At 57.9% G+C, this 12,820-nt stretch overlaps 2 protein-coding genes across 3 annotated transcripts; both read left to right on the top strand.

Annotated features, from left to right (window-relative positions):
* The first annotated feature begins 32 nt into the window (after positions 1 to 32).
* RAB25 (RAB25, member RAS oncogene family) lies at positions 33 to 3,403 on the top strand. 2 transcript variants are annotated; one of them, XM_030473852.1, is made up of 5 exons: positions 33 to 384; positions 1,465 to 1,660; positions 1,768 to 1,961; positions 2,115 to 2,685; positions 2,885 to 3,403. In XM_030473852.1, exons 1-4 carry the CDS (start codon positions 345 to 347, stop codon positions 2,678 to 2,680), a joined length of 996 nt encoding a protein of 331 aa, XP_030329712.1. In that variant the 5' UTR covers positions 33 to 344; the 3' UTR covers positions 2,681 to 2,685; positions 2,885 to 3,403. The 2 variants fall into 2 exon arrangements, with proteins under 2 accessions (XP_030329712.1, XP_030329713.1); XM_030473853.1 differs by having other exon boundaries at positions 39 to 384; positions 2,115 to 2,195.
* A 1,146-nt stretch (positions 3,404 to 4,549) lies between these two features.
* On the top strand, positions 4,550 to 8,341 carry LOC115602598 (ras-related protein Rab-11A-like). The gene is made up of 5 exons (XM_030473851.1): positions 4,550 to 4,663; positions 5,722 to 5,917; positions 5,993 to 6,186; positions 6,274 to 6,354; positions 6,533 to 8,341. Exons 1-5 carry the CDS (start codon positions 4,624 to 4,626, stop codon positions 6,670 to 6,672), a joined length of 651 nt encoding a protein of 216 aa, XP_030329711.1. The 5' UTR covers positions 4,550 to 4,623; the 3' UTR covers positions 6,673 to 8,341.
* The last annotated feature ends 4,479 nt before the right edge of the window (positions 8,342 to 12,820 follow it).

The raw sequence follows: 12,820 nt of genomic DNA, 5'->3' as shown, positions 1-12,820 counted from the left end.
ACACGTTCATAACCCATCTGGAGCGGGGCTGAGCGGGGCGGGGGGGGGGCTCTCCTCCTGCGTGCTTGTCCCACGCTGGTCACAGCAGCCGGGCCCCAGCCCCGGCTCCTCCTCCGGCCGCCCTGTGCCATGTCCCATGGGTGACATTACCTGCCCAACCTGCGCTGCGACACCCAGTCCCACCCCTTGAGTCAGGCGGTTGCGCTGCGCTGCGCTGCCGGCCCCGCGGCCCCGCACTCCCCACCGCAAAGGAAACTTTGCCCCTTCCTCCTATCTCCCACCGGTGCCTCCGGGATCCGCCGGCTCCGGGTTGGGGAAGCAGGAAACGGAGCGGCTGGGGCGCCATGGGCAGCGCCGAGGAGGATTATAACTTCGTCTTCAAGGGTAAGTCCCGGGCTTGGTGTCCCCAGAAAGGATGGAGCGGGGCGGCGGGTGGGGATTGGGGTCTTCACTGGGTGCCCCCACTGTGGTGCTGAGCAGCTCGGCTGCTCTCGTGTGCACCAGCAGCTGTGAAGGGGCAGGGGGTCAGGGGCCAGGATCCGGCCTCCGTTCTGTCCCTGCTGACGTCAGCGCTGTGGATGGCACCAGGGTCCATGGGGGCATGGGGAGGACCCTGCGCTGCAGCTCTGTGACAGGGAAGCGCCACGTGAGCCTGTTAACCCGGGTGTCTAAAAGTCATTCTGGTGCGGGTGGTGGCACGTGGAGGACACGGGGGTCAGACCTGGTCTGGAGAAACAGGGATACAGCTTCGTGCCCCCCCAGCTTGTGCTCCTCAAGCACAGGTCCTGGTGTCCTGGGTGCTACCAGCTGGACCTTGGGGATCGCCTGGGACAAGAAGAGATGGACAAGGCTCCATGTGGGTGCCCACCACAGCGGGGTGACCCTCACCCTGCTCCTGCCAACAGGTCCTGGTAGCTGTGACCCCCCTCGAACAACACTGGGACCACAGGAGCAGATGGGGAGCATGGTTGGGCTCAGTCCAGGGGGCTGAGAGCTGGTGACACCCGTTTGCTGAAGGAGTGACCACAGCGGGTGTAATACAGAACCACAGACTTGTTTGGGTTGGAAGGGACCTTAAAGCTCCTCCAGTTCCAACCCCCTGCCCCGGGCAGGGACACCTTCCACTAGAGCAGGTTGCTCCAAGCCCCTGTGTCCAACCTGGCCTTGAACACTGCCAGGGATGGGGCAGCCACAGCTTCTCTGGGCACCCTGTGCCAGCGCCTCAGCACCCTCACATCTATATCCACATTATATATACCCAGCAGGATATGTTCTATCCTGCCCAGGTCTGTGCTCATCATTGCCCAGGCAATGAGGGATGCCCGTGCACCCTGCGGCAGTGCAGATGCCACCCTGCCAAGGCAACAACCCACTGGCTGGCCTGGCTCAGGTTATTAGGATTCCTTGGAGCAGCCTTTTCCCCTCCTCGGCAGCTCCAGTGGGATTCCTCCTTTCCTTCTGCAGTCGTCCTGATCGGGGAGTCTGGGGTGGGCAAAACCAACCTGTTGTCCCGTTTCACCCGCAACGAGTTCAACCACGACAGCCGCACCACCATCGGTGTGGAGTTCTCCACCCGCAGCATCCTGGTGGGAGACGCCGTGGTGAAGGCTCAGATCTGGGATACGGCCGGGCTGGAGCGGTACCGCGCCATCACCTCCGCGTAAGGATGCGATACCCAAACCAGGGCTGCCCGTGGCACCCGGGTGGTGAAGATGCTGGTGAGGAGGGTTAGATGGAGCGTGGGGTGATGCTGAGGTTCTGCCACAGGTATTACCGGGGGGCTGTGGGTGCCCTGGTTGTCTTTGACATCACCAAGCACCAGACGTACGATGTGGTGGAGCGGTGGCTGAAGGAGCTCTATGACCACGCTGAGCCCAGCATCGTCGTCATGCTGGTGGGGAACAAGACTGACCTCGCACAGGCTCGGGAGGTGCCCACGGAGGAGGCACGAATGTTTGCAGGTACAGGCTGGCGCCTTGCTCTAGGGGCTGGGGGCTTGGCAACCCCCCTGACAGCAGGGACCTGCACCAGTGTGGGCACCCAGACATGTCCAAAGGGGCTCCAGCATGGAGCTGTGCCCTGGCCGGGGTCTGTATCAGCTCCTCTCATTCCAGACAACAATGGGCTGTTGTTTGTGGAGACCTCGGCGCTGGATTCCACCAACGTCGAGCAAGCGTTTGAGACCATCCTGAAGGGTACATGCATCAGCACCGTGCTGCAGCAGGGTCCTGGGGACCAGAACATTGGGGGACCCTCACTGGGTCTCTGCACAGGGCTTCTCCTCCACCTTGCCCCGCGGCAGCTCTTTGGGGCTGGTTTCTGGTCTTTCTGGCTCGTTTGGTTCCATGTTCTCAGGTTGGGCGTTTCACTCCCTGCGCCCTCGGCTTTGTTCTCCCGGCCCCTTGGGCATTCTGCATTTCCCGGGGGGGGGGGGGGTGCTCCTTCTTCCCCTGTAATCTCTGGTTTCCCTTCCTGTTGTCCTGGGCTCCTGACTCAACGTCTCCAGCACGCTGCGGAACTGGCCGTGGGGAGATGGGGGCACAGGGATGGAGCTGGGGCGATGCTCATACAGGAGCACCTCTCCATGCACAGCAGCCAGCAGCACTGCGGCAGGAGGGCAGTGAGATGTGCTGTGCCACGTCGTGCCAAGCTGCCGCCCCAGCACGGGGTGAAGCACTAATCCAGGTTGGGCAAGAGGAAGTTGCCAAAGCACAGGGTGTTCCCCATGCACCGCAGGGATGCAGCTTGTAGGGAGCTGCTTCCTTGTAACCCCTCAGCTCGCAGAGGGGAAGCAGCAGCACCGGTTGGAGGGTGAGCAACGGCCCTGCTTCCCCTTGGCTGAAGCACACCCCCCCCCCGCCTCTGGGCACCCCTTGTTTTGCAGAGATCTTCCACAAGGTGCAGCAGCAGAAGCAGAGGAACAGCCAAAGCAACACGGTGGCACTGGCCAGCGGGAGCCCGGACGGCGCGGCCACGGCGCAGGAGGAGAAGCGCCCGTGTTGTGTGGCCATCTGAGGTGTCCAGGCACCAAGGAAGCCCCCGGCTCCCCCAGGACACGGCAGTGACATAAAGCTGGGTCTGCAAGGACACCCTGCCCAGCGATGGGAGCTTCTGCGACTGCATCCGGCCCTGGGGCTGCTTCCGTGGGGCCATGTGCTGAGGATGTGGGTGTCCCCACATGTCTCCATCCCTGCTGGGGTCAGCCCAAGCCCTAAGGAGCCAAGTGGCAGTGCTCAGCCCTTGGCACAGCTCTGTCCCCATCCTACATGTGGGACAAGCGTGATGGCAGGAGCTCGGGAAGGTGCCTCCTGGCTGCACGGTGCAGAGCCGGGTGCTGGGGCCCGGGAGCAGCTCCGTGTCCAGCGCGCTGGTGACACCATCATTAAAGGACTTGTGAAAGGCAGGTTTGCTGAGCTGGAATTCCTGCAGGGTTGTGATCTGCTGGTCCCCACCTCTGGGACATGCGGGAGGTCATGGGCACCCAATGCTATGGTCCCCCTGTGCCCTTTCCCCACGCAGCCTTTCCACATCCCCACATCCTTGGTGGCTTATAGCATTAACCAGGTTGGAAATGACCTGTAAGCTCATCAAGTCCAACCTTTATCCCAAGCACTGCCAAGGCCACCACTAAGCCATGTCACTAAGGGCTGGCTGAGAGTTTATCAGGCCAAACCATGTCTTGGCCTCAGCCAGTTATCCAAAACTGCTTGGAAATTGGAGAATTGCTGCTGGATTCTCTGTATCTTCCTCTAGTTCTGGGCACTTGCTTTCCCTTTGCATTGTGCAAGGCACGTCAGCCCAGCTCCCATTTCATGTCTGTGGTTCTGCATGGAGAGCATGGCCACGGCTGTCGCTGTTGGTGGCACAAAGCCACAGTGATGGCCTTTCCCTGCTGCCATAGAACCATGGGATGGGTTGGAAGGGAGCTTAAAGCTTATCCAGCTCCAACCCTGCCACAGGCAGGGACACCTTCCACTGGAGCAGGTTGCTCCAAGCCCCTGTGTCCAACCTGGCCTTGAACACTGCCAGGGATGGGGCAGCCACAGCTTCTCTGGGCACCCTGTGCCAGCGCCTCAGCACCCTCATGGGGAAGAGCTTCTGCCTCAGAGCTCATCTCAATCTCCCCTCTGGCAGGTTAAAGCCATTCCCCTTGTCCTGTCCCTCCATCTCTTGTCCAAAGCCCCTCTCCAGGTTTCCTGGAGCCCCTTTAGGCACTGGAGCTGCTCTAAGGTGTCCCCTTCAGGAGCCTTCTCTTCTCCAGGCTGCCCCAGCCCAGCTCTCTCAGCCTGGCTCCAGAGCAGAGCTGCTCCAGCCCTCGCAGCAGCTCCGGGGCCTCCAACAGCTCCACGTCCCTCTGGCGTTGCTGCCCCAGGGCTGGATGCAGGATGCGGGGGGGGGGGGTGGGGGGTGTCACAGAGCCGTGGAGCAGCCTCATACCTGCCCCCTTACCTGGCCCAGGTGAACATACCTGCCCGGTGATGGGCAGCCCCGGCAGCCAATGGGTTTGGAGGAGGAAGGGCTGTGGCCACCTCCGAGTGCGCAGGGAACAGCCCCGGCCAGGGCTGGATCAGGCCCGGAAATCCCAGCCTGCCCAGTGGGATCGGGGTTGTGGTGCCGGGCAGGATGCGAGGCAAGGATGATGAGTACGATTACCTCTTCAAAGGTGGGTGTCCTGCCCTGGCCATGCTTGTAATGAGCTGAGCCCGGTCTCAGCCCCCATGCAATGCCCTTGGGATGGAGCTGGAAGCCGGGGCTTTGGCTTGCACCGGGATACAACACACAGCTTCCCAGTGCTGGGGACCTGGGGGGGCTTGTCGGGGTGCTGGGCACAGGGAAGGTGGGTGATGGTGTTGCTGGGATGGAGGTTGCTGCCGTGGTCTGAGATGGTGCGTGGCTGCTGGCTGGGGGGCTGCTTGTGGTCCTTGTGCTAAGGAAAGGGCCTCGGTGCTGCTGGAGGGGCTCAGAGTAGATGAGCATTGGCCCTGGGCATGGCCACTCATTGGAACCTTCCTTGGGGCTCCTGCCTGGAGCTCCAGGCTGCTTCCATCCCCACCTCTGGGCTGGGACGTGATGTGTCAGGGATGCGATGCTCGGAGGCAGCAAGACCCGAGCATGCCGAGTGCTTTAGTGCATGGAGTGGAGGATGCTGCTCGAGCCCTCCGTGTCCTTCTTGTCCCTTCTTTCTCTGTGAGAACCCCCCTGCATCCTGCCCCCCAGCTGGGTCCCACAGGGGTGTCCCTGCATCCGGCTTCTCCCGGGAATGCTCGGAATCGTCAGCGAGGGCATTGAGAAATAACTAAATAACGTCAAAATCCAACCCCTTTGAGTCATAAACTCAACAAACTCGATGCGGGAGCTGTGAGATAAAGCTTCCCAGAGCCTGTCACACCAGGCTCCACAGGGACCAGCCAGGGAGGAAAAGGAGGAGGAGGAGGAGGAAAATGCTTCCTTTCAGACCAGGTCTCTTGTGCACCCTCAGGGTTGGAGCTTGGTCTGGAAAGAGGAGACTCAGTTGTGCTTGGCCTCTCCAGCCTGGCTGCCTCCACATAGGTCCTGGCTCTGCTTTCCCACCTGTTTGACGTATATGGAGCTTTCTCATCCGTGGAGCTGGGAAGGAAACTCCTGGCAACATCCAGGAGATGCAGGAATGTTCTTGAGGGGTATTTTCAGGTAGTTGTAGTGGGTGTCCAGGGGTACTGACCCTGTGCTTATGCCCCCCAGTTGTGCTCATTGGGGACTCTGGGGTGGGGAAGAGCAACCTCCTCTCACGCTTCACCCGCAACGAGTTCAACCTGGAGAGCAAGAGCACCATCGGCGTGGAGTTTGCCACTAGGAGCATCCAAGTGGACAACAAGACGGTGAAGGCTCAGATCTGGGACACGGCCGGGCAGGAGCGGTACCGCGCCATCACCTCTGCGTGAGTCCCCTTGTTCCCCACCTCGTGCCCCCCAGGCAGGGCCCTGCTGTGACCTGTCCCCTTGCCATGCCCCAGGTACTACCGTGGGGCGGTGGGGGCTCTGCTCGTCTACGACATCGCCAAGTACCTGACGTACGAGAATGCGGAGCGGTGGCTGAAGGAGCTGCAGGACCACGCGGATGCCAACATCGTCATCATGCTGGTGGGCAACAAGAGCGACCTGCGGCACCTCCGGGCCGTGCCCACCGATGAGGCCAGGAGCTTTGCAGGTACCTTGTCCCCATCCTGCCGCATCCCGTCTCCATCCCGGAGCTGCAGCTCATGGCACCGGCGTGAGCTTGCCCTTGTCCTTGCAGAGAAGAATGGGTTGTCCTTCCTGGAGACGTCTGCTCTGGACTCCACCAACGTGGAGACAGCTTTCCACAACATCCTCACTGGTAAGGGGGATGGCTTTGGACATTGTGTTCTCCCAGGACCCTGCTGCGGTGGGATCCTGCTCCCCTGGGTGGGGAGATGAAGGCATTTGCTCCCCTGGAGCTGTGTGTTTTGGGGGTCCCCCACTCAAATCCTCATTTCAAGCCCCTGTTGTTCCCCTCCTCTCCCCTCTGCTGGCAGAGATCTACCGCATCGTGTCCCAGAGGCAGATCCCGGGGCAGCCGGAGCCCGAGTTCGGCCCCAGCACCACCATCGAGCCCATCCGGGTGCTGCCCACGCAGCAGGAGGGCAGGCAGGGACCCTGCTGCCAGAACATCTGAGCACCCCCAAACCACCCACCATGTGATGGCATCACCTTTATCACCCTCTACCTCTGTTCGCTGCAGCCCCCCCTCCCGGAACACGATGGCTGCTTCTGCATCACCGCCCTTATGTACACCATCACGCTGCCCGTGTGCTGCTCGCCCTGTGTTTATGTAGGACCTACACAAATAGTGGGGGAAAAACCCCATCAGGGTCTCTCCCTTCCCTCCCCATTGTTTGGGACATGCCATCTCTTTTTGTCCGTGCTTCCTCTAGCCCTGAAGGCACAGCCGTGGGGTGACTCAGGGTGGCACTGAGTAAGCCCAAACATCTTGACTCCACATTGCTGCGGCACCCCTGGGTGCAGCCCTTCAGGGCAGGGTGGAGAGAGGGACACTGGGTGCACCCTTCTTTGGGTGGCACCCAGCCCTGCCCCTTCAGCACCAAGGGCTGGGTGAGCCTCTGGGTGCTGGTGGGGCAGCCGTGGGACACCCTGGTGCGGGCGGGTAGGGATGGGACAAGGGGGAATGGCTTTAACCTGCCAGAGGGGAGATTGAGATGAGCTCTGAGGTGGTTCTGTGATTCCACTGCTGCCCCAGCTCGGGGGGACCTGGGGACATGTCCTTTGGGGGAGCCCTAAGAGGGTGATAAGGGGATGCTGTGGGTGGGCATGTGGTCCCCCTGCATGGCTGGAGCCAGCATGTGGGACCCCTCAGCTCTGGCTGCCAGGAGGCACCATCCTGCCCCACTCCAGCGTTGTCATTTGTGGGACTGGTGACAGTGTGGCCCAGCCTGGCTGCCACTAGATGGAGTGGGTGCTGCACCCATGGGTGCCAGTGGCCCCAGCCCCAGCCTGCCATGGCCAGAGCCGCTGGGGCAGACTGGGCTGTCCCCATTCCCCCCAGTGCTGGGCACATGTTCCCATCCCAGCATGGTGTCCGGGGGTCTCTGTCTCTCCATGGCTGTCCCCATCACGCAATCAGCTGTGCCTGGGGCTGGGATTCATCCCTGCAATAGGAATCTGGGAAAATCCCCTAATGACATTGCCGCTGGAGGCTCCTTCTCTCTCTGCAGGGTCCCTCCAGCCTCACACCTCTGCAACCCCATCAGGAAGAGCGAGAGGTGAGGAGGGGCAGCATGAAGGTGTCTTGCTGGAGGGCAGAGCTTGACGTTCAGGCTTGGAGGAGCAGGTCAGGTCCTGCTCCCGTGGCACAGGGTGAGCAGGGGGGTGCCAGCTCCATTGGGGGTGACCCTGGGCTGGCCAGACCCATCCTTGGCCACGTCTTGTTGTGTCTGACCGCGGCTGTCCCCAGGCGAGTGACTGTCATTAACCCACCCCAGCCCCGCGCCACCATCTGCCCGCACCGAGCCGCGGTGCCAAGAGGTGATGTCAGCCCTGGCACCAGCACAGCTCCGGCACAGAGAAGCTGTGGCTGCCCCATCCCTGGCAGTGTTCAAGGCCAGGTTGGACACAGGGGCTTGGAGCAACCTGCTCTAGTGGAAGGTGTCCCTGCCCGTGGCAGGGAGTTGGAACTGGATGAGCCCTGAGGTCCCTTCAACCCAACCCATTCCATGGTTCGATGATTCCCAACCACCTCCCCTGCACTTGTGACCAGCCAGAAACCAAGAGCAGAGCCTGAGATTCTTAAGTAATAATACTTTAATAAAATTAAGTTCTTAATGTAATTTAGCACATTTAATACATTAACCCTTTCCCTTCTTTGTTTTCTACAAGTTGTGCAACATCATTATTTTAAGTTTTTCTTTTCTTTTAACCTTTTTTATTCCTTCTCCCCTTATACTATATGCCTCAAAACTCAGACGACGAGCCTAACTCTACTCTAGCTTCGGTTATGTCTCTCTCAGGCCTTTCCTTTTGCGTCACGCCGGAGAGATGAGAATACCTGGATGGAACATGTGATCGGTTTCCAATAGTAACAATCCCTACTACAGGTTTCCTATGACGTTAAAAGAAAAGAGGAGGGGAGGGAGGGAAAGAAGAATCTATCAAAGCAAACACAACAGAAGAGGGAATGGACTTGGAAGGGCCACACAGTCAGGCTAACACCGGGTAAGTGTGGCTGGCTGGCTCAGCGCGAGGTTGGGAGTACCGTTGGAGTAGGACCGTGGGATAGCACCCGGATCTGGGGGGAAAGCGGATACACACAGACACTTGTACAGCTTGGAGTGAGGATGAGGGGAAGCTGATGGGGTGCTGGGTCAAGCAATAAGCCATGAAGGGCTGGTGGGTATCACTGAACTCAGTGCTGGTGGGTCCCCGTGGCTGCAGTTGGGGTTTAGCTCGTGTCTCACATGGGAAATCCCACTGGAGTCCCACTGCAGCAAATCGGAGCTGGGAGCTCTTTGATACCAGGGCAGAGCCGGAGGAAATCCTCTGCAGGTCCCAGTGGGCGCCCAGGGGCTGCTCTGGGCATCCCAGGGGATTGATTCCCCTGGAGCTGGGATCAGAGCTGCTCCATGGTATGGCTCCAACAGACCTGCTGGTGCAGGACTCCTCAGCCCACGGCCCTTCATGGTTGCTTAACGCTGCTTGTAACCCCAGAGCAAACCCTCAGCTGCAGAGCAGGATCTGGCTCCTCATTTATGGGGTTTTCCCCTTTACCATTATCTTGAACAGAAACCAAAAGGAAAAGGTAAAAACCACCCTGTGATTGTCTCACAGAGGAGCAGAGCATGCCATGAGCGTGTCCCTCCATCCCAGCCCCTGGGAGCTGAGAGAACATCCCTGGGGCTGCTCTGTCCCTCTGGGAGGCGCTTCAAAAGCATCACCTCAAGCCCCGCGAACCCATTCTGCCATCGGCTGCCCGGTCAACCAGTGCCACGGGTGAGGGTGTCTTCACAGGCACCAGTGGAACGACTCCAGCTTTCCCATCACTGCCACTTTCCTGGGGGTGACTTTCCATTTGCTGCATTAGCAGCCCTGAAGTGATGCTGGAGCAGATCCAGTGGGAACGCCGCAGCCTGCCAGGGCTGAAGCAACTTCAGATTCCAATTGAGTAACCCCATTGAAAAGGGTGAGTTACACAGGAGGAAAGGCAGGAGCTGCCCAACGTTCCCTATGGAACTGGGCAAAACTGAAGTCAAACCCAGCAGGATTATGGCTGAATTTTCCACCAGGTCAACTAAGAGCAGAACGGGATTTGGAGTCTCTACAGTATGTGAAAACCCACAAGGAAATAGAGGGATTGCTCCCTAACATCCTAGAAAGGGTTTTGGAAGAACCAGCCCACCCTGGCTCTGCTCCTGCCGACACTGACACCGAGGGAACCTTGCAGAGGCAGGATGGGACCCCACCATCAGTATACAAGTTCCTATAAAGTGCATCCACTCTCCAGTCCAGGGCATCACCACTGTCTAATGTCAATCACTGACTCTTTTTCAAGTATCAAACCAAAAAACATGAGGTAAAACGAAAAGGAAAGAGCAAACAGGCCTCCTGGTCACCCTGCAGGACCAGGAGCTTGGTTCCACCAAGCACAACCCCCTCTGACAGCACAGGAGATGCTGTGCCCGGCGCTCCCAACCCGATCCGGGGAGCGCCCTCTGATTCACAGTGCTATGTGCAGAATGAGAACTGTCTTCGCTTCCTGTCCTAACCTATTGCATGGCTTTGCTGAAGGAATGCTGGTAAGTGGCTGCCTCCTCCTGCCCCACAAGTGTGTCTCCAAGGCTTTTAGGATCCTTGTGGATTCTCCCGAACTCAGGGACATCCCTGGGTTTGCTAATGGGTGAGCCATGACACGGAGGAGAGGAGCAAAAGCTGACCCCAGAGGTAAGCACCTTTCGAGAGTGGTTTTCTTCTGCTTCTCTAATGACAACGGCCCAGTTGTCTAATTCATTCTAATTGTCATTCTCTAATGACAATGACCCAGTTGACGCTGGGTCATTTGTAACATGGAAACAAGGGGTTTGGTGCAGCAAAAAGCAGTCACTGATGCTTCAGAGCAAAGTGGTGGCCTGGTTCTGTGAACCAGAAGGACCAGGGTTTAACCAGCTGGGGGTGTGGGGCACATCCTGCCCCTCTCTGCTGATGCTGGGGCTCAGGGATGCTGTGGACCCCACAAAGATTGCACCTCCAGCACCTGAAGATGATGGTTTGAGGCTCCCTCATGGGAACATCTGGCATTGAAGAACCACCAAACCTGGCACCCTGCACAATGCCGGGTGCCAAACATGGTGCGAGGCTTCCTCTGGGTCAAACAGAACCCCAAAGGGAAAAGGAAAGAGAAAAGAAAGGGAAGGACCCAACCGAGTGTCCTCTGTCTGTTCCCTGGTTCAAGGCTGCTTCACCCCCTGCCTTTCACCAGCACCCGCTGCCTCCGAGCTCTGCCCACCACGTTACAGAGGGGATTTCATCCAATCTTCCTGCCCTTCTCCTTCCCACCCGCCCCTCACCGGGACCTTCCAACACCTTCAGCGCTGGAGATGTTCAAACAGCAAGAAAAGGAACAGAAATTGGCCCATTTCTTCTTTTCCCCTCGGCAATTCCCTGCTTCCAACCCGGAGGTCAGGATAAGGCAAAACCCAACAGCCTGAGCCGTGATTTACTCAGTGACAAGCCAAATCTTTTTAGTTTTAGTGACAAAAAGCAACACAAAACCCACAAATGTCTCTTTTTGCTTAAAAAAATACTGATTATTCCATCCCTTTTTGGTTGGTTTTTAATTTGCTTCAGGAAAAACAGGACCCAAAAAAAAAGATGGGAATTTGCTGGGAAGTTACAAATGATTCCTTGATCTTGTTTAGGAGTTCCATTTACATTCTGCTCTGTCTGGGATCACTTGGCTCTACTATAGATTAAACAATATGGATAGCATCTACTATTTGAACTAGTTAATCTTCTTTTCATCTTTACTCTAGGATTATAGGAAATAAATTTGAATGTTTATTATTATTATTATTATTTTAATACCCATCAACTCTTTTTTTTTTTTTTTCCTTTTTTTCTTCTCCTTTTTGGTTAAAAAACAAACAAAAAAAAAAATATCTGATTTTCAAAATGCTTCTTTGAAAGGTAACAGAGCAGAAGCGTCCCCCAAAGCTTCCTGTTGCTTTGGGAAGGGAGCGGGACATGGGCTGGCTTCATGTGAAGGTGTGGGACCCCTCCATGCTCCCCATGGGGAGGTTGGAGCTGTTCAACCCATCCTGACTTGGGTCAAGGTCCTGCAGAACCCACAGGGATGAGGCTGAAGAGCTTCCTCTGCAAGCACAAAGCCTCACTGGTCTACATGGGGACACTTGCTCCGGGATGGCCTTCCATTAGTTGTCTTGCCCAAGAGGTGCCCTCGCTGGCTTGGGGGGGAGCAGGAAGGGTGACATTCACCTCTCTAGGATGGCTTGAAGCTGGCCAGGAGCTCTGCACAAGCTGCTCAAAGCAGCAGCAGTTGGGTCCTGCACAAGCCCTTAGCTCCAAAAGGAGGATGACGGATGGCGGGACCATCATCCCAACACATGCAATGGATGGCAAGCACCACCCTGTTGTGCAGAGCAGCCCTGCGAGCACGCTCTCATCCCAGGGAGCTCCGAGCTGGCACTGGGAGCCAGTCCCTCCCAGTGGCAAGGACCAGGAATCCTCTGGCCTCCTACAAGAAGCTGTTTTATCCTGGGCTCCCTGCACCCTGCTGCAAACCGAACCAAGGGCAACGCTCGCCACTGGCTCCCTGGGACAGGATCGGGCTCGTGGTGCTGGCTGGAAGAACACAAGCTTTGCTTCCCAGTGCCCAGCCACCTTCCCAAGGAAACCACGGCGGGAGCAACCCTTCCTTAAGGAAACCCAGTGGGAGCAACCCTTCCCTAAGGAAACCCAGCGGCAGCAACCCTTCCCCGTGCAGCACTGGCCCCGGGCAGTGGGTTAGAGCCGGACCCTGGGCGGTGGGTGATGCTCTCACTGAGGCCGGGGCTGGATGGGGTTCACTGGGAGCAAACTGGGGCCACGCTGCCCCTAAGCCTTCCAAGCCCCAGCCTAAGGAGGTTCAGCCGAGACACAAAGACGTTGCGCGCTCAACCCTTGAGCCCTTGCAAAGGGATTCACAGACAGAGCAACCACAGGCTGGGGCTCCGAGATGCCAAGTGGTTCTTTCTCTTCTACTTCTCGAGTTTTTAATCACCATTTTAGTTTGTTTTCTTCTTTTATTTGTTACCTTC

This window comes from Strigops habroptila, chromosome 22, assembly GCF_004027225.2.
Source record: "Strigops habroptila isolate Jane chromosome 22, bStrHab1.2.pri, whole genome shotgun sequence".
Classification (NCBI taxonomy): Eukaryota; Metazoa; Chordata; class Aves; order Psittaciformes; family Psittacidae; genus Strigops; species Strigops habroptila.
The sequence above is the reverse complement of the archived record's forward strand: the minus strand, read 5'-3'. Positions and strand labels throughout refer to the sequence as shown.